The sequence below is a fragment of the Nelumbo lutea genome, chromosome 2 (assembly GCF_056320005.1).
Source record: "Nelumbo lutea isolate HS-2025 chromosome 2, American lotus-T2T, whole genome shotgun sequence".
NCBI lineage: Eukaryota > Viridiplantae > Streptophyta > Magnoliopsida > Proteales > Nelumbonaceae > Nelumbo > Nelumbo lutea.
In genome coordinates, this window is record NC_142685.1 from 39,863,074 (window position 1) to 39,885,955 (window position 22,882).

The following is a 22,882-nucleotide window of genomic DNA, read 5'->3' on the forward strand; positions in this document are numbered from 1 at the left end:
CATAAAAGTAAAAAAAAACTAGTAAATAGGAATAAACTTTTAATACTACACTGATTTAGAGGAGATAAACAATGATCCCTAAAAGCTAGGTGGTAATTGCTGGTAATTAAAGAAAATACATCTTGTAAACAAGTCACCCTTTTATTTATCAAAAAAACAAGTGACCCCTCTTAACAGTTGTGTGTATTTATATATATATGAAAACCTATTTTGTGTGTGTGTGACTGTGTATATATACCTTGTTTCACCTTATTTCGTTTTCCCTTTTTTGGGGGGCTGGAGATCCCTTGGCTCTCTGCCCCTTGCATGATATGGAGTTTGCAATGAAAATTGAAGTATCTAGTATGGATGTAGAACCAATTTAGAAACTAGCTATCATTTAGTCCTAGGAGAATTTGTAGTCCCTTGATGACTATCATTTTTTCTATCAATACCTTGACAACTATCATTGACAATACTGGTTACAGAATACTAAACCCACTGAACAGCTCATTTAGTTTCTTAAGTGAGTAACATGTTTTAGCCTAAGTTATCAATTCCATGCTCAAATTTTCTTTCTTGATTGTTGCATTTCTACATCTGATATCATAGCTTGTATTTGTGAATATTCTTATGAAAATTCTTTTTTATCTGTAACAGAAAAAGTTTTATTAAGATATAAACAGAAATATACAACCGGTTTACTATCCCATAAGATACAATTGATACCCTTAAGAGCTCAGCATCCTGCTGCCTCTCCCCGATTACACCCGCTTACAATTGAGCCCAATAAATTTGACTTCTAGTGTGACCTCTAGTTTAGCTAGAACATCAACTAAATAATTAGAAGACCTTGGGCCCACTAAATTTGTAGCTAGTATCCCTTGACAACCGTTCGAACTGTTTTATCTTATTTCTATATCTGTACAAGATCTTTTCCTCTTCAGTAATCTGTTAATCACCACCTTTAAATCACCCTCAGTTATTAGCTTTTCCATCTTCATTTCCATTGCTTTCTGCACCCCATAGATTACTGCATTCCCCCATTCCATTTGATCCATAAAACATAACAATTACATTCACTGCCTCATATCTAAATGCTTTCCATATCCCTGATTGCCCTGGATTCTCCATACTGCTGCCATCAAAATTCAGTTTTGAAAAACCTCTCTCTGGTATTTCCTATATCCTTGTCAATTTTGCTTTCGTTGACCTACAAGAAAATTCTTTTAAAGCATATGTTTCTGTTGGGAAGAAAAGCTGGTGTCTGAAATTCTAATCTGTGATTGGAAGAAGAAATTAACAGATCTAGTGGTTTTTCCCCTATGTTCTTTTCTTTTTCCCACTAAATATTTTCTCTTGTATATTATTTTGTTTGAAACTTACACAGTTCTCTCTGATACTTATTCTTCTACAAGGAACTATCTTCTATTAAAGACAGTTTTTGCAGATGATAAATGGTTATTTACTTGTTTATTTATTCTTTCTCATCATGTCGTCTAGCTGAATCCAACCATTCTAATTGTAGCCATGCATCTGAAGGTTGTCCAAACTGTTTCTCTAATTTTTCTTTGTGCTAAAGGGTACATCGGTGTTGCGAAGCAAGCTCTTAGAGCAAAGCAATCTTGTAAGATACGCTGAAAATTTTAAGACGGAGTTCTTGGAAGCTGGTTCATTGCCTTCATCTGTTCCACGGTCTCCATTTGACCCTTCATCATCAACACCAAGAAGAACTCCTCCAAGTTGGAGTAAGATACTTCAAACTACCTTGCTCTTCAAACTAGTAAATAGTAATGAATGCATGCATTGGTAAACTGGGATTAGACCTTTCTCCTAGTGGCTTAGCTCCTGTTGCAGCTTTAGGCCACTGGACATGCAAACATTTTGATTAGGTTGAATCAACCTTAAACCAAATTTAAAACGAGGGAGTGGATGAAGTCTTCAGGATCTTTTAGAGAGTGACTTGGGTTAGCTTAGTCAGCAATTTTTGGGTGAAAAAGGAATAAATTTAATGACCCAGTTATGTGATATAAGTTGCAAGATGATGGCTAATTATTTCAAAAGACCAGGACAAAATTGATTTTAGGCATTCTAGACCAAGTCTCGGTTGTACTGAGACTGGGGTATCATGTCATGAGTTGCAGGATTATGTGCCCAAGTTGATATTACAGTAAATGTGTACTGCTGAAAATTCCCTTGGATTATGACCAAACTCCACTCTCAACTTTGCTCTTCTGGATCAGAGTAAAGAGCATAAGATTGTTTCCCAACTATTACCTTTTTCCTTTCTCTTTAGACTTTAGATTGATTGATTGCACATTTTGCATCTATTCGTTCAAGTGTCATATAACCAGTGATTAAAAAGGCGTGCTTCAGGTGTGCCGAGGTGCACAGGCAAGGTGCATTCTACTTGTCTAAGCCCAAATGTGGCCCCTTTGAAAAGGCACATTCTTGGTGTACTTTGTGCCTCAACTCAGGCATGCACTTTAGCTCAATTGTGCACCCTTTCAAGCTAAGTGGCTGGGCTGGGGCTTTCGTCCTTGGACCTCGACCAAGCCCCTTGAGGCCAAGCCCAAACAAGTCAACAATGTTGGGGTTAAATTCTTGGCTTGTATATAAAGAAAATGGTTTTGTAATTTTAGTTGTAGGAATAAGAATCTCTTTTAGGAGACAATTCCCTTATTTGTTAAATGTTATTCTCTCGTCATTCTTAATACAAGACATTCAAACAACATTTGATTCATATTCTAAGGAACTACAAAACCAATTTCTTTATATAGTGGCCATGAATTTAGGACCCGGCATTGACTTGTTTGGCCTTGCCTCAAAGGGCTTGGTATAAAGATTGGCTCATGGAGTTTGGAATGCAAGATGCTTAACTTCACATTCACTACTTGAAATAATACAATTGGGAGAGAAATAAACAGATTGAAAGTTTCACATGCTTAAATATGATTTGTATGTTTGATTTATTTCTACATTTTTGCTTTGAATATATCTTTATATAGAACTTAAGTTGATCCAGTAGGCTTTTTAAAACATTTAATTCTTTGAAAATTGTTTGCATTTTTTTTTAATTTTGATTTTTTTTTCTTTCAAAAAGGTGTGCACCTCACCTCGCGTCTTGCACAAAAAGCCCCTTGCGTTTTTCTTGTGCCCTGTGCTTTTAAAATATTGCATTATTTTAACTTGGCAACTTTTATTTCCTTATTTAGGTTCAAAGCCTAAAAGCAAACCCAAGAAGGAGAAGACGGAAGAAGAGAAAACCTTCAGAAGAAGGGCCAAATACTTCTTGGCAACGCAGTTGGTTGCCGTTCTTGTTTTCCTATCTATTATGGGTGGATCTGATGATGCTGAATTGGAAGCTGACGATGGTGATGATGGCATGGATTATGATGACTAAAATCATCTAATCTTCTACAAAGCAACTTGTTAAATATTGATTGTTCATTTTTGCGTTCATTACTAGCACAAAGTCTATATGCCTAGTTAGGAACTTAGGATATTGTTCCCATTTTGAGTTTCATCTTTCACTTCTGCGCATTTCTGTTGACATGGGTCCATTTGAGTTGGGGAAGGTTAAAAGCTTTCCATTCCCCCTCCCCTTACGCATGAAAATTTTGGAACCATTATTCACATTTTGATACAAATTGAGAATTTAATTCTGAAAATAGAAAGAAGCATAGAACGATTTACTGGTGTAGTGTTTATTCTGCAAGACTGCAACTATTCTCTCGAGGATTTTATAATTACACTAGCGGTGACCCTAGCAATGCAGATTATATTGTTTAGAAGTATACTTTTTAAGAAAAAATGAAGTAACAGTGAATTCACTATTTTTTTATATATTTTAATTCTTTATGTATAAAAATGAAAGACATTTTTTTAGTCAAGTTCAAAATATCGATACACCCGATAGGCATATCAGGTGAATGGATATTGCTTTTTTTTTCGCAAACAGTTACATGTGGCTGGTTTAGGGCTCCACCCCCTGAACTGGTCAGACCTGTAGTGGGTGTATCGGAGGGGTCCTGAAATGATATGTATTGGTCGATATGGGTCATATGTGTTGATACTTTGAACCTTGTTTTTAGTAATTGGATTGTAAATTTATTCCTTTTATATAGCTTACATATTATAAAAAATACATAAATCAATTGCTTGGTATGAGAACCAATTGATGGTGGCTTAGTTGATAGTTTTTCTAGCTAATTGTAGGTATGCCCTAGGATCAAATCCCACCACCACTAGTTTGTGGGATGTTCTATTGTATGGTACTTATAAAGCTAAAAAACTATGCTTAGCATGAGATTGATAACCAAGTTAAAAATAAATTTAAAATTGGTTTAGAATAATAATCTATGAAAGTAATGAAATAAATTTATATTAAATTAATGGAAAAAGGGAAAAAAAACCTGATAACCCATGGAAATGAACAAATGGTTTATATATATATATATATATATATATCAATAAGGAGTAAATTTTACTAGAAGAAAGAGCCAAATACAAATTGAGGAGGGATAGACTTTCTTGTCCCATAGGAACTAAACAAAGCCAGAACCAACAAAAAAAATGAAAATATTATAATTGAGCCCATAAAAAAGAGGTTCTATTCACCCCTTGCTTTGCTAGTCCATCGACAAAGAAGCAAAGTTCAAAAAATTGATACATATCGGCCCGTATTGGGAGCACCCCAATGCACCCTTACAGAGGGTGTATCAAGGTTTTGACTGGTTAAGGGGGTGGAGGAACCTTAAACCGGCCCCCCCGAACCAGATTTGAAAAAAAGTTAAGAAAATTAAAAAAAAAGTGCTGATACTACACGATACGGCCCTACTGGCATATTGGGCGTAACGATATTTAGAACCTTGCAAAGAAGTTGGCACTTCGTCTGTTCCAAGATGCCTTGGCTTCAATGTCTTTTGTTAGGCATTTGAATTGCTTTGAATTGTTTTCGTTGTTGTAATTTCGTAACCCCTACTCTTCTCCTTTAACCAGTCCACCACCAACTTTGAGTCTCCCTCTTTGCCCCATGTACAACTGCCAAAATCTCAGCTCTTAAGGAATCGTCCACCCTAATTTGGGAACAGAGCAATTATGTTTCTTTCATCCCTAAAAACTCCACCAATTCCTGATTGTCCTGGGTTTTTATCTCTCACCATCAACCTTACAGAGAATGCACCAGTGAGGGGATAAACAACTATTAGGTCTTTCTTTGAAGCAAGTCACATGAATTGATTCTTTCTAAGATGACTTCCTAGCATGAGCTCCCAACTCTAGGAGGAGTAAGCCTATTCCAGAAACAGGGAAAGAAAGTTGACCACTATCAATAGGGTGAGTTAAGGATTTGAAAAAAGAGGAACAAGAGGAATAGCTCTGTAACATCGTTACGCTGTTTAGCTCTGTATGCGTAATAGTTCTTCTGGAATTGGAAGGAACCAAAAAACAACAAATAGGTTCATTTTTGTAGTTGGAGAGGGCAAACAAAGAAAGAAATTGATCTTTTAGAGGGGAGACCCCAATCCAGTGATGTTCCCAGAAGTTAATATGATCACTAAACACAAATCACACTTTATCCAAGGCAAGAACAAAGATATGATAGCTTGAATTGCTTTCCAAGGGGATGCTCTCGTAGCCCTAGCCAATATTTCAATGTTTCAGTTATTAGCAGCAAGCCCATGAATGCTGACAATTACCTTGTCCCATAGGTTGTCTTCTCCAAAGGTAGCCTCCACAACCATTTTCCCAAAATAGCCACATTCTTTTTTGAATGTTTTCAATTCTCAACCCTCCAAAACTTTTACTTCTGGTCACCAAATTCCATCTCACCCTGTGGTCCTTTTTCTCCTCCCCTAGCCCTCCAAGAAAGTCATTCATCACTTTTTCCAATTTCCTAACTACACCTATTGGGATATTAAAAACTGACAAGTAATTGGCAAATAGAGAAAGAACCTTTCTCTTGGTGGTAGAAAATCTTGAGACTTATAAAAGAAGACGATAGATTCACCCTATGCACTAGTGGACAAATTTGGGTTTTGACATTAGTTTGTATCCAAGCTAGGTTCAATCTATTTAATTTAGGGTCATTTACTAAGCATCCCTTGAAGAGAGTTGTTGCCCGCATTCTACTAGGGACAAGAATGCCATTTCCATTTTTTGTTTTTTGTAGATTAAATTTGCTTGAAGGGATTAAGGTTAAACCTGTCATTTTCCACTTCCATCTAATAGAATGTTGATTAAGTAAATTAATTGCAAACTATAAGGTATGTATTAGCAAAGCATAAACTATAGGATAAATTTTGATAGATCTGAAAATTCTTTGTAAAAGCTTGATATGGTCATGTTACCATTTTTAGACAGAAATACAAAGGACTCTTAATAGAGGGTTAATTAAGTAAATTGGTTACAAATGATAGGGTAGGTTTTGGTCCATGAAACTTCAGTGGGTGTTTTAGTAAATGACTTTTTTAAGAGGAAAAGTGAGATTCAATAGGGAGGGTAGATGTTACACTTACAAACATCCATATGTATATATTAAAATGGAATGTGACAAAATGATTTTATAATGATGTAATGCATTAATTTTACTTCACTTCATTCTTTTTGTTTTACTTGAGTAAAAAAAATTATTCTTTGAAAGTTGTTTGACAAAATAAATTAGTGGAAGGTAAAGTTGAGGCTTTAAATAACAAGGATATTTTGGTAACTTTATATTTATTACTAAAAGGCCAAGAGAAATGGAGTGTTAGCACTTTGCTTTTTCGTAGAGGTGGTTTATAGAAATTGTTATTTAGATGTTTTTTTATAATTTACCTGAAAATAATAATAAATGAATAAAATTAATAAACAAATTCTTAAAAAAATAGCATTAAGATACAAAATACAAAAATACAAATTTATCTAAAAAATAAAAAATTGACGGCTCTCAGTTTAACATAACTTAAATTGTGATTGAATAAAATAGACATAACCCAAAAAATAATTATTGAATTGAACTTACATGACACTACTTAATTACTAATGTCATATAATTCCATCTTTGTACAGGTCCGACTAGTTTATTATTAAGGAGAAATAGATTGGGATTTAAGAATGAATATGGATTTCAAGGTTTAACCTGGTTCAGAGGGTATATAGGCCATAAATCGATCACTCTGAATAAAGTAAGAAATGATAAAAACACAGGTACACCTTAGAACCTTGTTTGTCATAAATAAGAAATTTCAATTTCACTATTTTTAATGATTTAATTTAAAAATAAATGTGCACATCTGTAATATCAAAAAAATCAGAGAGGAGGAGCTCTCAGTGGTGAAAGGATCCCTTTCTCCTCTCTATCCCCCCCATTACCTACATTCTCCCATTGCTTAACCAGCTCTGTTTAACCAGCTCTGTGTACCCTTCTGCCGACCTAACCGCAAATTCTGTTATAGAGCTCATGGCGACCGACATCCCAGCACAGAGAACTCTCATGCCAACAACCCCTGAAGCCATCTTTTCTGCTACCACCGAGTCCCCCAGACTGCGACTCACCTCCACCACCTCCAGCTTCTCTCCAGCAAATCGCTTCGACTCTGTCAGAGTTTGGCGGCAATCCCATTCCCACCCCAACTTCTCGTCACATGGTTGCTCTGCGTGTACTACTGATCTCAATCTCACGCCATTGGCAAAAAAATCGAGGCCATCCATTACAGGTTTCCCACTGATGGTGTCGAGGAATCTGAACCATTGAATGCAAATTCCAAATATGGGAGGGGTCCCACCAGAACGGTGAGGAGAGAGGGGTAACAACTTTGATGTTTCAGGATCGGAGCAGATGCATCGGAGGAGCCACCCGGTTAGTGCTTGAACGTAGGATCGCTGTGAAGAGATCCATGACTCGAAGCAAGCTCGCCAATTTCGGAGCTCTGTCTCAAGCTGTGAAGCCGATCTAACTAGTCGGTCTAGTAGTTCACCTGGTGCTGCTATTCTGGTGTGTTTCGGCTCCTTCAGTTTCGGAGCTAGTAAGAGCATGGCTTCGTCTATTGTACGCTTCTGGGTACAGTGACACTCTGCCATCACTTTCCACATCTTTGCTAACCTGACATTCATGGTCAGAAGACAGAATTAGTTTGATGGCTAAAATTGGTTTGAACTCTTCTTTGTTTGGATAATATTTTTTAGCTTTATCTGTATTCTTTTACTTCATTTATTTTGAAATATTTTCACGGTAACCAATGAAAAATTTTCACAGTTCTCATTGATCAGTTTCACAAGCTTTTTTTCGTCCTTAACTTGGGCCTCAATGTAAAGTTAGTTTCCTGGGTATCACTATTAACTTCGGAGGAAAGTTTACAAAACAGAATGGACAAGTTTACCCATTTTATTGAATTTTATGATTTAAAAAATCATTATTGAAATTATCTAGGAATCAAAACAACATGGGTAAGTGTACCCAGGTAAGTGTTTCCCAGAAAACATTTACCTGTTAAGACATTTAAAAAAAAATGAGCAAAGTTTACAAAACAGAATGGACAAGTTTACCCATTTTATTGGATTTTTATGATTTAAAAAATCATTATTGAAATTATCTAGGAATCAAAACAACATGGGTAGTAAGTGTACCCGGGTAAGTGTTTCCCAGAAAACATTTACCTGTTAAGACATTTTAAAAAAATGAGCAAGGCCTAGGATCTTCTAACAAAAATTTGTAATTTCTCTAATTAACCAAAGGCCTCTCTCAATTAGAATAAACATTGCTTAAATAAGAGGGATTCTGCATGTTTTATATCAAATTTGACCTGTGACTTGTTAAAACATTATAGTTTTGCATTTACAGTAATAAAGAATTTCTTCCATTCCTTCTCATGCTTCAAAACATCTATGAAGTCTGAAAGATGAAGAAAACTCAAGCACATGGACACCATAAGCAGAGATCCAGAAAACTGAATTGGATGTCAGACCACTGGGACTGGTATTTAAGGATTTTCCATATTTATTTTTCTATAAAAAATGGAATTAAGGTTTGAATTAGAAATGATTCAAAACATTAAATTGTTTTCCAAACTAGTTGTTGGTCTGAATGGTTCAAATGCATTATAGTTTTTAAAATCACTGATTGAGAAGTCAGAAAGAGAATCAACATACCCTTGTATCAATTCCAAAAGCTGTGGCTGTAATTCTTCATCCCTTAAAGTTTCAATTCTTTTCGATACTGTTTCAATGGAGTGTATTGAGACCTTGATCTGTGTATGGAGATCTCTTATTGCTGCTTTTGTTTTATGTACCACAGAGGGATCCTCTGCTTTCCCTTTTTGGTTCATGAGTTGCATGTATTTCTTCTCATAGGCAATACGAATCTGTGCTCCAGACTGTTCATGCATTGATTACACAAATCTCATTCATCTACTCATTTGATCTGGGAAAAAACTAGTGTCTTGCTATGGGATTATGCTATATGAAAGAAGTGAGATTACCTTGACTTCCTTGTATAGCTTCTTCTCCCAAGCATATAGCTTGTCTAGAGTTGATTGGTCACTCCCCGAGAACATACACGAGTCTTCAGAAAAGTCACTGCTACTATCATAACCCACATCCTCAAAATTTGAAGAATTGTTGAAAACTCTTGATGAGTGTGATGAAACTGAATAGAATAATGCAATTGGATTTAACATTTTCAGACCTGCACAAACAAAGTTATATCAGATGAAAGGTAGGGAACCTTTACAAACCTTGTATATGTTTCTCTGCCTTTCCCTTCTTTTCCCTTCTTTTCCCTACTTTTCCTTTCAAACCAAACATGGTGTTAGGGTAGAAAACACCAGGCATGACCAAACAGGGAAATGGTAAACCAAAATTCTTGTAGGGTAACTGTTCCTGTCTATATTGCAGCCAAAAAAATCGTTCCTTCTTCCTGTCTATTGACTGAATACCAGGGCAAGATGGATGATCCTGCCTAGGTTCTTAGGTGAGGTTATAAACCTCATTGATTGATTTGAACAATCTGCTCTATGAAAGAATCTCATTGAATACTATCTATTTCTAAATAGTATATAAAGATAATAGTAATATTGAAGGTTATATTTTAGATTCACATATCTATCGAAATTGTGGAAGCATTTGAACTGGACTGCAATTTACACGTCAGAACTTAATTCAGAAACTACACAGAAAAAAATACAAAGCCTTTGAATTAAGCATGCCTGTGAGTTCATTTGAGGATGTGGTAATACTGGAGGCTGTTTAATAGGACTCAATGAATAGTAAATATACATACCCGTGAGTTCATTTGAGAATGTGGTGTTCTGAGCGTTGCTAGTCTCTGACATCTTCAATATCTCATTAGCTGAATTACAAATTATAATGAACTGAGTCTCTAGGTCCTTGATGACCTCTGTCATACTTGTTGGTCTTTGGTTTACATAAACAGTAAAACCAGGTGTTTCTTTCTTTGCTTCTTGATCAGCAACAGTAGTCTCTTGATTACTCACTTTAAGTTCTTCATTTTGTGCTTTTGATACTTCAGTATTCTTAGTACCATGGGACTGTAGTCCTTTAACCTTATGCTCAACATCAGTGTCACTTCCAGTTTCAGAAGCATCTTTGACCATAGCCGCTTCTCTACAACAGTCTGATTCGATTTTAGTTCCTTCTGTCATTTCTACCTTCTCATCTTCCTTGTCTTCTTTCTTTCCTTCCACTTCATCCAAACCAGGAATTCCTTCTTCTTGAACCTGCCTCAATCCTGTGATCTCATTATCCATTTCAGTGTGATCCAGACTACTCCAAGCGGTATAGCTATACACATCCAATGAGGAAAATGGATTCCAAAATAAGTCCCATTGAGAAGCCTGGGGTGATGGGGGAGGAAAACTAGATCCATTGTTTGGAGATGAAGAGATGAATGATGGTGATGAATTCATGGGTGAAGACTTCATTGTAAAGAATCCATCGATCCCAAAATGGTGCATTGGGGAATATGATTCAATTCTCACCATCTCTGGAGACGGGGGTCTCTCCTCAACATAAACCGATGGATTTCCACCTGACTTCAGGCAGTTCACTTTGAAAGATGAGTTTGTCTCAGATTGAATTGGCGATGTCGACAAGGACTTAGATGAAACTGAGATGATATCCGGGCCAATATTTTTGGTGGGCGTCGAAGGTGGGGTAGTGTATGAATCCAACAGAAAGTCAAGGGATTCATATCCCTCAACATAATTATGAAGAGCATCAGAGACTCGTTTTAAGGACTGTAGATAAGCAACATGTCCAGAGGCAAATCTGATCCTTTGCTCCACAGCCTGTTTAATAAACCTTTTCCTATCCTTACAAAGCTGCACTGCCTTTTCATTATCCAGCTTTGAATTAGAACATCCCATCTCGCTCTTTCTCTATCACCTTCTATGAATTTTTCAAGCTCGGATGGAAACCCCAGATTATAAGAAGGCCATATATTTTCCACCAAATTCATAAGGATTTTTTGAGGCTGAACAGAAAAAAAAAAAAAAAAAAAGATGAAGAGTTGATAAAATTCATGAACGAGAGTAGTTGAATACATGTGAGCAGAAAGTAACAGAGAGAAGTCATTCCTAAAAAATGAGGTTGAACATAATCGTTGGTAGATTATGTGGAAGAAACAGCACATCATTCAATTTCCTCAAGTGAGAACAAAAATAACTTCAAAATTCCATATCCAACCCGACAAGCAATAGGGATTCACAAAAACTGAAAAGAAAATGAAATAATATATAAAAACATTCTTGCATTCAAAGGATGGGCGTTTATGCCTGGTTTATTTGTAAAATGGAAGCTATACTGAAATAAAGAGAAAAATCGATTTGTATCTACTACAGTAGATAGAGAGAAGCTGTTACTTAAAGATGGAATCCTCGGTTACAGATAACATTGAATACCTAATTCTTATAGACAAATTTACTGAAAAGTCCAGAACCCGAATTCAGTAAATTTAAAAGAATATGAAAATAAATATAAAAAAAGAGTATCGATTCTCAGAAGCCAACCATTCAAGTTTAGGAGAACAAATATGTTTCTTTTTCATAGCTAATTTCCATTTTTAGAAAATATTTTTCATGGTGAAATATACTGCTAGAAAAGGTAACAGATTCTCGTTAAAAAAAGAATCAAATTTTGACAAGGAAATATACATCATGAAATCTAACAAATGAAGAAGCACTGAAGGCCACCTCAGACGAAATCCATGTTTAACTCCCATTATCGAAACAAGACTTTGATGATCAAACCTACCCACTGAACCTCCAAACCAAGGAAATATTAGAATTGAAACTGGGATAAGCTGAAAAATCAGAGACCCATGTCAAAGATGAAATCTTTTCAACGTAAATATACTAAAAGATGAAGAACATACATACCCCAGATGAAAATGAATTCTATTTCAAAGCAATCGTTTCTTCTAGATGAAATCTCTGCTAAAACCGAATCTCATAAGCAGAGGGAGCTTAAACAGTAAGGAACTCCGTTTCCTAGTTTCATCGATCATTCCGTAGAACGAAAAATGAAAAGAGAACTTTCTAGAAAACAAATCTGGTTGTAGGGGGGGAAAAGAAGAGGGAGCTGATGAGAGAGAGTTCAGAAAGAGACGTTGAGGAAAGCAACGGTCGAAAAGAGTGAAAGACTCAAAACTCGGAACGAAGCAAAACTTAAAATGATGTTACAAATTAGGACGAAGGAAATATAATTGGTCAGAAAAAGACCCTATCATTCATTTAAATTTCGTAATTGCCCCTGGAAAGTAGGAAGTGGGAGCCACGTTGTCCTTCATTAGTCGAACGAAACATAAATTACGGAGATATTCCCAATTTGTCCTCACTCGTTGTAACAGTTGTAACCGTGCATTGAAAACATTTCCGTACATTTTCTCCATGGGAATATGTTTCCAATGAGACGGGTCTGCTCCTCACTTGTGAGGTGCCCATTTGTCAGGAGCAGATCCCGTCACGTTTCGAATGCATGGTGGATCTTGGTTAATCTCTCCTCTCAACTTCTTTTTGGAGAGTTGAGTCAAATATATTCAAACTCAACTTGTTAAAATAAAATATGAGATTCAGAGCTTGATTGAGTTAGTGATTTGAAATTGAATTTAGCTTGACTCAAAAATTTATACGTTCGAATTCTATTATGAGCAAAGTTTCTTATAAAAATAAAAAATTACATTTTTATTATATATATAAAAATTATAAATTATAAAAGATTCTAAATTTATTCCACTCAAAGTGCTCCTCACAACATGTCTTGGTCGTGCATCAAAACATCTTCTGTACTTATATTTATTATTCTTGTGGATATGTTTCAAATATATAGTGGGATGTGTCTCTAAGGTCGGTGTGAGGAGAAAATTATATGCATATATATGGTTTTTGAACTGTCGTTGACCTGGATTGTCGAACCATTCGGCCCAGGAACCATCCAGGCAACCGGTTCCATTTTACCCCAAACCCGGTCCTTGGCTAAAAACTGTTGAACCAACCAACGACCCGTTGACCCTATTCAACAATTTTGGCCATTTTTTACTTTTAATTATTTTTTATTTTTTGTTAGAATGTACCGTCCATTCAAACTAGGTGATCAAATCATCGATGAGGAAACCGATGGCCAAAACACTATATAATATACACACACATGATTGTCAAATTTCAACATGTTGAGCCCAATCCAAATGCATAATTTTAGTATGAACCAGGCTTAGATCGAACATATTGGGCTACCTCGGGCTTAGGCCCTAGGCCCACTCTTAGGGTTGGGCCTAGGTTGCCCTCAAACATGACCCATCCCAACATTCACCCCCACCCCTAGTTATAAATAAAGGAGTTTGGCTTTCCTACTCACACAATTGGTCCTCACACCCACTTCACAACCTTTACAGCCCCACATTAGGAATATCTCCATAATTGTATGTTTTTTGTTCGTGGAGATGTTTCAATGCATGACTTCAAGTCCTGTGAGGTGGTGTGTGAGAATCAGTCATGATTGTTTCCATAACCCATTTGATCAATTAAAATCGAGTCCGATAAAAATTTTTAGTATATATAAAATATATTACAAAGTTTATAATTGAAAATTTTAATATATTATATTTATATACATTTACTGTATGTATATAAATTAAAAATAATTATTTTTTAAATTTTTAAAATTTCTATATCATTTTAAACCATGATTTTTAAAATCAGACCGGAAAAACTGGGAACTGACAGGTAACTAATTCCGTTTTACCTCAAAACCATTATTTCGCCAAAAATCATTTCAAATCTAAAGGTATAATCAGATGCGGATGCAATTCGTTCCAAATCGGATCTCTTTCAGCCCTGATCCTGGTCCACCTTGTCAAGGTTTTCCTTGCATTATAAGTTAGTTAAAAAGGCTCTCTTTCCATGGGCTGTACCTGTAGATAGGAGATAGGACAAGTTGGTCCCCGTTTGACAGACTGTGCCGTTAACAGGCTTTGTTTCCCCTGCTCGTGCACATGAAATGAAATGGGGTTTGATGCGGAGAAGTTTTGTTTTATTTGAAAAATAGAAACTACAAAAGGGAGACAAGACAATATGAAGGTCAACCTGAGGCCCAACATTCAGCCCAGCAATCATTCCTCTGGCTCGGGCCCAGAGTATTACAACTTTGATGATGTGAGTCTAGATCTGCTCCTCACAGCATGTCTAGCCATATATCGAAAATATTTTCCATACTTACACGTTATTATTGATGAGAGACATTTTTAATACACGGTAAGATGTGGCTGTAAAATCCGTGTGAGGAGCAAATTCTAATTCTGATGATATATAGCTTGTATGTGTCCAAAGTTCAGGGCCATATCTTCTCACACAGGTTTTGGATCTAATCCTCATAAAATTCATCCTCGATCACAGCCCTTGAGCCCTTATCAATGCACGGCCACACAAGTTGTGAAGATGACACGAGAATATGTTTGGTGAGAGTGAAATCTGAATTCCTCTGCAGAACCCACAAGCTGATATCGCAGATTGCAATTGGAATGGTGCAGAAAACAGTATCACCTGCCATCAAAATATGTTCCAACTCCCTTCCAACATCATCTGATATATATATGACAAGTCTCACTCAACATTTTCGAATTGCCGTTGACCCAGACGGTCGGACTGTTTGGCCCGGGAACTGTTCAGGCAGCTAGTTTCGTTTTATCCCAAACTCGAAATCTGATAAAAAACCATTGAAAAAGTCGTCAATAAATCGTTGACCCGGGTGGTCAACCCGTCGACCTATTCAACAGTTTTTGTCCGTTTTATTATTTTTTTAATTCTTCTATCAGAATGGGTCGTTCGTTCAAATCGGACGATTGGACCGTTGACCCAAAAATCGATATGCCCATAACAGTTTCCTTTCCAAGTTGTTTTTTAAAACGTTGGTCCCACTTTCATGGTGATTCTCAATTTTAAAGTGAGATGTGTGGTATTAAATCAAGTTGGTAGAGTATTGGAACGTATTTAATTAGCAATCGATCACAATTCAAAACCTGCCTGTGGAGAATCTAACCACACACGCAATGCCCCCCTCGACCCTGATTCCGACTTCAGTCAAGGCAAAGCTCGTTCCAACAGCTTTACAGACTTACATTAAGAATATCACCTTATTTATGTGATTTATTCCATAGGAGATGTTAGAAGGGGCTGCTCGAACATGTAAACACCAACTTGCCCTGACAAGAGCCGAACTCCCTCGACTTGCGTGAGATATCCATCCTTCAAGACAGTTCATATTTGATATTTAAAAGGGTTAATTAAAAAATTTAAGGACCAAATTATTCTTAACTGTTGATTAAATTTTCAAAACATGCCATTATTTCCTCTCTTTTTTCTTATTTTCTTTCTTCCTCTATCTTCTCCCCAATAAAAACTGGAACCAATGAGTAGCATAACTCCCGTTCTCTCTCTTGAGATGAAACCCAGCTCAAAGATTCAGCGGGTCACTTGTTTATAATGAATTTTTTATGTATTGGCCAAGATTTTGGAGCTGAGATCCACCACCGACAGATATATTTTAGTCTGGCACCACCAATCAGATATAATATACTCAATTCCATTGGCACAAGTACCCACATACAATTAATCATCTTTGGAGTTTGTATCAGAAACTGTTACATATAAAATAATACAAAATACAAGATTTTGTATTCTATTTGCGTTTATACTCTTTCCAAAATGAGCCAATAAAACATGAGAAGGAAATGTGAGCAGAAAATAAGTAAATGAGCCAGCTGCCCCTTATAAACTGCCCCAAAACCACCATGTCATAGCTCATTTTCTAGAGAAAAAATCTAAAACTCTGAGAACTACTCTCTGTTATATTAGATAATCTTCCATTGGTGTCATTAGAGATTACATGACGATGAATTATTACCTCTCTCTCTCTCTCTCTGATAGGGTCACCTTTACGTTACAGAATCGGTTTGTGGCTGTCCAGCTTCATCTCTTTCTCTTCCCTCATAATCCCTCCCCACAAAATGCCTTCGCTATGTACCATCACGACAGATGTATCAGTTGAGTATAGAGCCAAAGCCAAAGAAACTTGTCAGCATGCAAACTTAACAGGTATGACCCAAAGTTATAGGAGCAAATTACAGTTCTTGAAAATTTTCATCAGTTGGGTTTTATTCTGAAAATTTGAAGAATAATGAAACACAAATTTAATATTTCGCTTTTTTTAATTAGTATTTAACTAATAACGACGATGTCAATTATTAAAAAACTTAGTATCCTTTAAGAAAATATATAAATAATAAGAATAAAGTTAGTTAATTTCCTAAACGTAGATTGAAAATTTCATAATAAGAATAGTGTATTGAGTGGTATATTTTTTCCCTTTCTTCCTAATATGTTTTTTGAACTTTCTAAATTCTGGGTTTTTGTCATACAATCTAGGGAAATATTGGTATTACGAAAGCATTTGGAATAAGTTATTAACGGCTCTAAATGATGCACTAAAAGTGGTCCTGTTTATGTTATGTGGAGCCGGGCCAATAGAGCATGTATAAGTTGCTTTTGAAATTCTAGGGTATACATGAATAATTTGTCAAATGTATAGGGTATATATAAGTAATTAACAATATTTCTAGTTAGCTTAGACCCATCAGCTAGAGGGTACCAAAAGCCCTTGTCTCTGAAGGCTCGTCTAAGAGAATAAATTTTTGTGCAAGTCTTATTAGAAGAAAGAATAACTAGTCTTGAAAGTGTTGATGAATGTTGTATACCATCACAAGATCTCTAACATTAGAATCATGTAGATTTTTATACCTATTATTTCAAATAATAATAAACATAGATGAAATTTATCGGTAATCGCTTTCCAAACTGAGAATTTATTGGAGTGAAGTGATGCAGAACTACAAAACTGAAAAGTTGCAGAGAAAATGAGGGTTGAGTCGTGCCACTTGGTCACTCTCCTTAAAACCATATTTTCCCCTACGATGCAGTCAAGTGATAACAAATCGGTTACCAAGATAAAACAACCCACAAGCCACTAGTAGGCATGCACTCATTTATCAGACATTCACGAACCACAGAGAGATGATGCTCAAATTTGCAAAGAAGGCAGAAAATAAGAATGCCGAAAATGTTTTTGTGTGTAAAAATTGGGTCAACCAACACTCCTTTTATAGAGTGTTCTCATACCCGAATGGACACAAAGGTGTCCTTTTAGACAGGGACCTCTTCATAATAGTGCACATGTTTGAAGAGGCACAAAAAGGAGGAAACACGAACAAGAAAAGAAAATTGTTCAAAAAATAGATACAAAATTAAAATTCAAATAGTTAATTCGATTAAAAGCAAAACTAATGCAGTGATGCAAAACTTATTAGTAATCGCTTTCCAAACCAAGAATTTGCTGGAATAAAGCGATGTAGAACTACGAAACTGAGAACTTGTAGAGAAAAGGAGGGCTGAGTCATGTCACTTGGTCACTCTCCTTAAAACCGCATTTGTCTCCTATGGTGCAGCCGAGTGATGGCAATTCAGTCACCAAGATAAAACAGCCACATGCCACTGGTAGGCATGCACTCGTTTATCAGACTTTCGCGAATCACAGAGAGATAATGCTCAAATTTGTAGAGAAGACAGAGAAGAAGAATGTCGAAAATGTTTTTGTGTGTAAAAACTGGGTCAACCAACACTCCTTTTATAGAGTGTTCTAAGACCCGAATGGATACAAAGGTGTCCTTTCAAACAATGACCTCTTCAAAACAGTGCACCTATTTGAAGAGACACAAAAATGAAGAAGCACAAACAAAAAAAGAAAATTGTTCAAAAAATAGATATAAAATTCAAACTCAAATAATTAATTCAGTTAAAAACAAAACTGATTCGGTGTAATGCGCGCATACCCACCTGCGTCACACCGAACGTGTTATCCCACAAAACTCGAATTCTTAAAAATTGGGATCAAATTTTAGTATCCCTTTATAATTAAATCTCGATGACGAGTGAAATCATCAAAAAAGGTGTATATTTCATTATAAATATGGTTCTCTCCTCACAAATGAATTCACACCGGGAATAGAGAACTAGGTAGAAAAATTTGCAAGTACCCAATGACAAGTTCTGAGAAATTAGAGATATTATGTCCTTTGTAGGGGTGTAGTGAGAAAATTTGAGTAGCCTTTGGGCTTAATTGTTTATCACTAAGATTTCTTAAATATCTTCACAGTGCGAGGCTGAGCTTGTAATTATTGTGCATATTCTTGCATCTCATAAAGTTTGATAAAGTTTGGATATATGTTGATGGAGGGTGATTTGGCCCAACCTCGTAGCATAGGGACATGTGTGCGTGACCTAGCTCGATGAACGGCTCAGCCTAACAGCTCAACCGTTTCCGCCAAGTCCAATGTTGGCCACTCGGAGAGTTAAGCGACTCGCCGGGGACTAGTGCCCGGCCAACCTTGACTCCTGCCAAGTATAGGAGATCCTAAACTCCTCTCAGGGCTCGAGCTCCTCTTGAGACCCGAGCTCCTCCTAAGGGGCCTCGAGCTCTCCCTTCCTAAGAAGGGAGCACCCCGGTTTTTGGCTAAGTGTCCGAGGAAGAAATACCTCGGGGCAGAACCATCGAGACTCCTGTTCGAACTTGCTTAAGACCCGCCTCCAATGCGAGCACTTCGGCGTACCTCGGCACCTCGGTGCAAGGTAAACCTGCCCCCGGTGGTTCAACGTACAATAGCTTGGCAGGCTACAGGGAGATCTGCCTGAAATCCGTGCCTGCCTGACCTCCGTACCTATCGGATCCGGTGGCAGGGCTCGGATCCCTTGCCAGGCAGTGTTCTGCTTGCTAGGCGGCGTTCTGTTTGTTGTCTCTGAAAAGCATGGCACGCCTGTCGGGTCCGTACCTTGCAATAGCAGTCTGTGGCAGTAGCCTGCACCTACCACACCTACCCTGATAGTAACAGCTAGGGCAGTGGCGGTTATGCCAGATATGGCCGAGCTTCGATATAAAAGAACCCCAATCCTCACGAAGCAAAGGTATTGAAACTAGCACTTTCAGCACTCTTAACTCTCTGTATCTTCTTTGAGTTTTTCTCAGAGTTCTAACTTAGCCATCGGAGTGTTCCCTCCGGGAGAGCTTCCCAGGAACCCTTCACCTACTCCTTCCTCTAAGGTGTCGTCCATCACAACTAAGAGCCAACTCTCAACCAGCTAGGAGTGCCTAGATTGTGCAGCATCATATGTATTAATATCAACTTGATAAGAGGCATTTGTTGTATTTGTGCTTACATTAATATATTGATTGTAATCTATGTATTATTTTGAACACCATTAAAAGTATAGTTGGCACCTGTAAGTTAACTGTTCAGGTTTGGTTTACACCCGAAAATTCATCCAGTTCAAGTCTTATAGGCACCCAGAAGTCTGAAATGTTTGGTTGACATCCAAAAATCCAACTGATTTAGTGAAATTCTAAAGAGGTTGATTGAGGAAAAAAAATATAAGCCTAGATTCGGTCGAACCTCTACAAAAGTCCTTGTGTGCTTTATTTTTCTTCAATCGTTTACTTGTTCATCTTATGTTCAGTTATTTAAATTGTATTGATTAGCACACATATAAGGGTGTCAATGGACCGGTTTTGGACTGGACCCCATCCAGTCCAAAATCAATTTGGACGGATTGGATAGACCAAAAAGACAATGGATTGGACTAGTCCAGTCCAAAATATTTATTAGATTGGACTGGACCTGGTCTGTCCGTAATAGATTTATATTGGATTTGATTGGACTAAGCCAATATCCGGTCCATTGATATATAAGATAAGAATATAGGTGTCAATGGACCAGGTTTTGGTTGAAACCAATCTAAATTAAAATGAATTTAAACAAGTTGGATGGTCAAACATTGAATTGGACCAGTCCAAAATGGTCCAAATTATTCATTGGATTGGATTGGACCTGATCCATTTGTAATGGACTCACATTAGACTGGATCGGATTGGACCAAATCCAGTCCAATCGACACCCCTACACACATAAACAGTGTCCCACTCCATCAAGTTTCCTTTGAGTTAGGATATCTAGGAAATAATAGTATAAGTAGAAGGACAATCGTCTATCAAAACGTGCTCTACAGCAAACAATATTACAGTTGAATTTGTAGCAGATTTAACATTTAACTCTCTAAAAGGGATTAGACATCTTTCCTTATCCTCATTAGGCTTAGATTTTGGCTTCATTGCAGCAATCTTCTTCCCTTTTGAGTTGTTCTTGGAGGCAATGTTAGCACAAGTAACAACATTGCCAAACAACTTAGAATGCTCAAATCTAATTTCATATTCAACAATAAGGCCAGAATATCATCAAAGCTATAATATCAACCCAAATAACAATGGAGGTCACCGGAGATGCAAACTTTGGAGCCAAACCACTAGTAACATATTGTATCGTCTCTGAACCTAAGATGAGCCAATTGAGACAAGACTATCACATATAAGTCGAGCCCGTTGAATATAGTCTGTCATACCTTGATTCCCTTTCTTTGAGTTGTGAAAGTTCAATTCGAAACTGCATTATCCTAGTTAGCCATCAATTTGGATGCAAAGAGACTGGGGCAGAGTTAGGAACAAAGTTTTTAAAACTGGACCGGACAAGGAACCATTCTGGGTCTGGTTCTCAGGTCGAACGGTCTGACTGTCCAGTTTGAATGAATGGTCCGTTCTGACAAAAAAAAAAACACCAAAAAAATGGCCAAAAACATTCCTGAGTCAAATGATTCGACGGTTCGATTATCCAAATCAATGGTTCGCTGACCAAATCAATAAATTTTGGGCAAAAAAAATGATTTTGGGGTAAAACAGAACTGGTAAAGTGATGGGGACGGGGGGACATGGCTCCCCTGAGTTCCCCCTAGCTCCACCCCCTGCAAAAGAGACAAGCTAAGGCTGTCCCACAATGACTTGGAAGAAAGTGTATGCCTGCGATGAGAGAAGACATAGGCCAACTGACCAGAAATAGAAATTGGTCTTATTGTTCCTAGAGAATTAATGGATCCATCAAAATCCTGAAATTCCCTTCTCACAAACCAGGTTGGACAATTAATGGATCCATCAGCGTATCGTAAAGGCTCTCAAACTTTTCAGAACCGGAATGAATTGGGAATTGGATCTCCAAAGAAAAAAACTATTTCAGTCGACTTTGACCACAATGAGATGAGATACTGTGGCAGGATGTTGAGGTTAACAATGGTATCAGGAATACTTCACGCCTGAAGCTCGTTAGTCAAATATCATAAAGAATTCACAGTTTGTACTCTCGCTCAAGAACAAGAACGAGAAAAGAAAGATAGTTTATGTACCTTTGTATGTACATTTGTCATGCTTGTATAAAAGATGTATACAATAAAGGGAATGTCTATGAATATGATTGAAGAGCTTTGATGACAAATCAAAGCAATCAAAGCACCCTTCCTTCGTTAATCTCTTTTACAATGCTAGTTGATTTGGCTGTATAAGTTTTTTCTGATATCATGTTGAAATCATACAACAGATGTAGTGATAGGGTTAATCACATCAATGGAAAGGATGGAGATGAGAGAGGACAAGGGTCCTTTCGGTTCTCATAATAGGTGCCTATCAGAATGGGCCATTCCAACCAAATGGGATTCCCCCATATGGGGGAATGGGGTTCTCGTTCTAGAGTCTGTGAGTTAGAGGAAGTAACGAACTCGAACTCCTGACAAAAATAATCCAAACCTTAATATTAGTAAAATAGTAATAAATCGATAATAAAAACAAAGATATTAATTATTAAATATAATAATAATACAATATTAATAAGTTATTCATAAAATAGCAATAAAACATTAATAATTAAATAATAAAATATTAATATAATATAATTAAAGTAATAATAAAATAATAATATATTAAGTATTAAATAATAATAAAACAATATTAAAACAATAACAACAAAAATAATAGAATATTAATAAATTATTCATAAAATATTAAGATATTGATTATTAAATACTAATAAAACACTAATAAAATAATGAAATATTAATAAACTAATACAAAATTGAAAACTTTTTTATTGATTCCAACTCCAAATGAAACAAACAGCAATGATTGAAATCCAATTCCAATTCTCATCTAAAACAAGCAGATGTTGGGAATAGACAATTCCAAGGGAATCGGATTCGGATTCCGATTCCAATTCCTGACCGTGGAACAAATGGACCCTAAGGCTATGCTTGGTTTGAAGTAAAATGTAGGGAAAGGAAAGGAAAGACAAAAACGTATACAAGATTTGTGAAGGTTTCTCTACCTTTCCTTTCCTTTCCCTACCTTTTCCTTCAAACCAAACAGGCGTAAGGTGATTATCCTTTTTTATCCTTGCACTGCTGCATGGATTATGTGGAATCATCTATATCTCCAA

At 36.6% G+C, this 22,882-nt stretch overlaps 2 protein-coding genes across 6 annotated transcripts in view; one reads left to right on the forward strand and one right to left on the reverse strand.

The window, feature by feature from the left end:
* LOC148870026 (metaxin-like protein) overlaps positions 1-3,682 on the forward strand; it is a 28,053-nt gene extending 24,371 nt beyond the window's left edge. Inside the window, exons 5-6 of the mRNA XM_088970726.1 lie at positions 1,562-1,727; positions 3,195-3,682. Coding sequence (XP_088826852.1) covers positions 1,562-1,727; positions 3,195-3,382 — 354 coding nt within the window. The 3' untranslated portion in view covers positions 3,383-3,682. The remainder of the gene's footprint in view (positions 1-1,561; positions 1,728-3,194) is intronic.
* Positions 3,683-7,185: 3,503 nt separating this feature from the next.
* On the reverse strand, positions 7,186-12,627 carry LOC148870027 (uncharacterized). Of its 5 annotated transcripts, none has more exons than XM_088970729.1 (6): positions 12,354-12,615; positions 12,168-12,231; positions 10,238-11,449; positions 9,438-9,643; positions 9,109-9,332; positions 7,186-8,062 (listed from the first exon to the last, which is right to left on the reverse strand). In XM_088970729.1, the coding sequence occupies exons 3-6, from the start codon at positions 11,340-11,342 to the stop codon at positions 7,333-7,335; spliced, it is 2,265 nt and encodes a 754-aa protein (XP_088826855.1). In that variant the 5' UTR covers positions 11,343-11,449; positions 12,168-12,231; positions 12,354-12,615; the 3' UTR covers positions 7,186-7,332. The 5 variants fall into 5 exon arrangements, with proteins under 5 accessions (XP_088826855.1, XP_088826854.1, XP_088826856.1 ...); XM_088970728.1 differs by having other exon boundaries at positions 12,168-12,277; positions 12,354-12,518; XM_088970730.1 differs by having other exon boundaries at positions 12,129-12,231; positions 12,354-12,512.
* Positions 12,628-22,882: the final 10,255 nt, after the last annotated feature.

Excerpts from the sequence above, each read along its gene's own strand:
- LOC148870027 (XM_088970727.1), bottom strand. The coding sequence starts at position 11,342 with ATGGGATGTTCTAATTCAAAGCTGGATAATGAAAAGGCAGTGCAGCTT. Across the intron at positions 9,644-10,237 it reads ATTCTCAAATGAACTCACGG|GTCTGAAAATGTTAAATCCA; the intron begins GTATGTATATTT and ends TTGTTTGTGCAG. Across the intron at positions 9,333-9,437 it reads AGCTATACAAGGAAGTCAAG|TCTGGAGCACAGATTCGTAT; the intron begins GTAATCTCACTT and ends ATGCATGAACAG.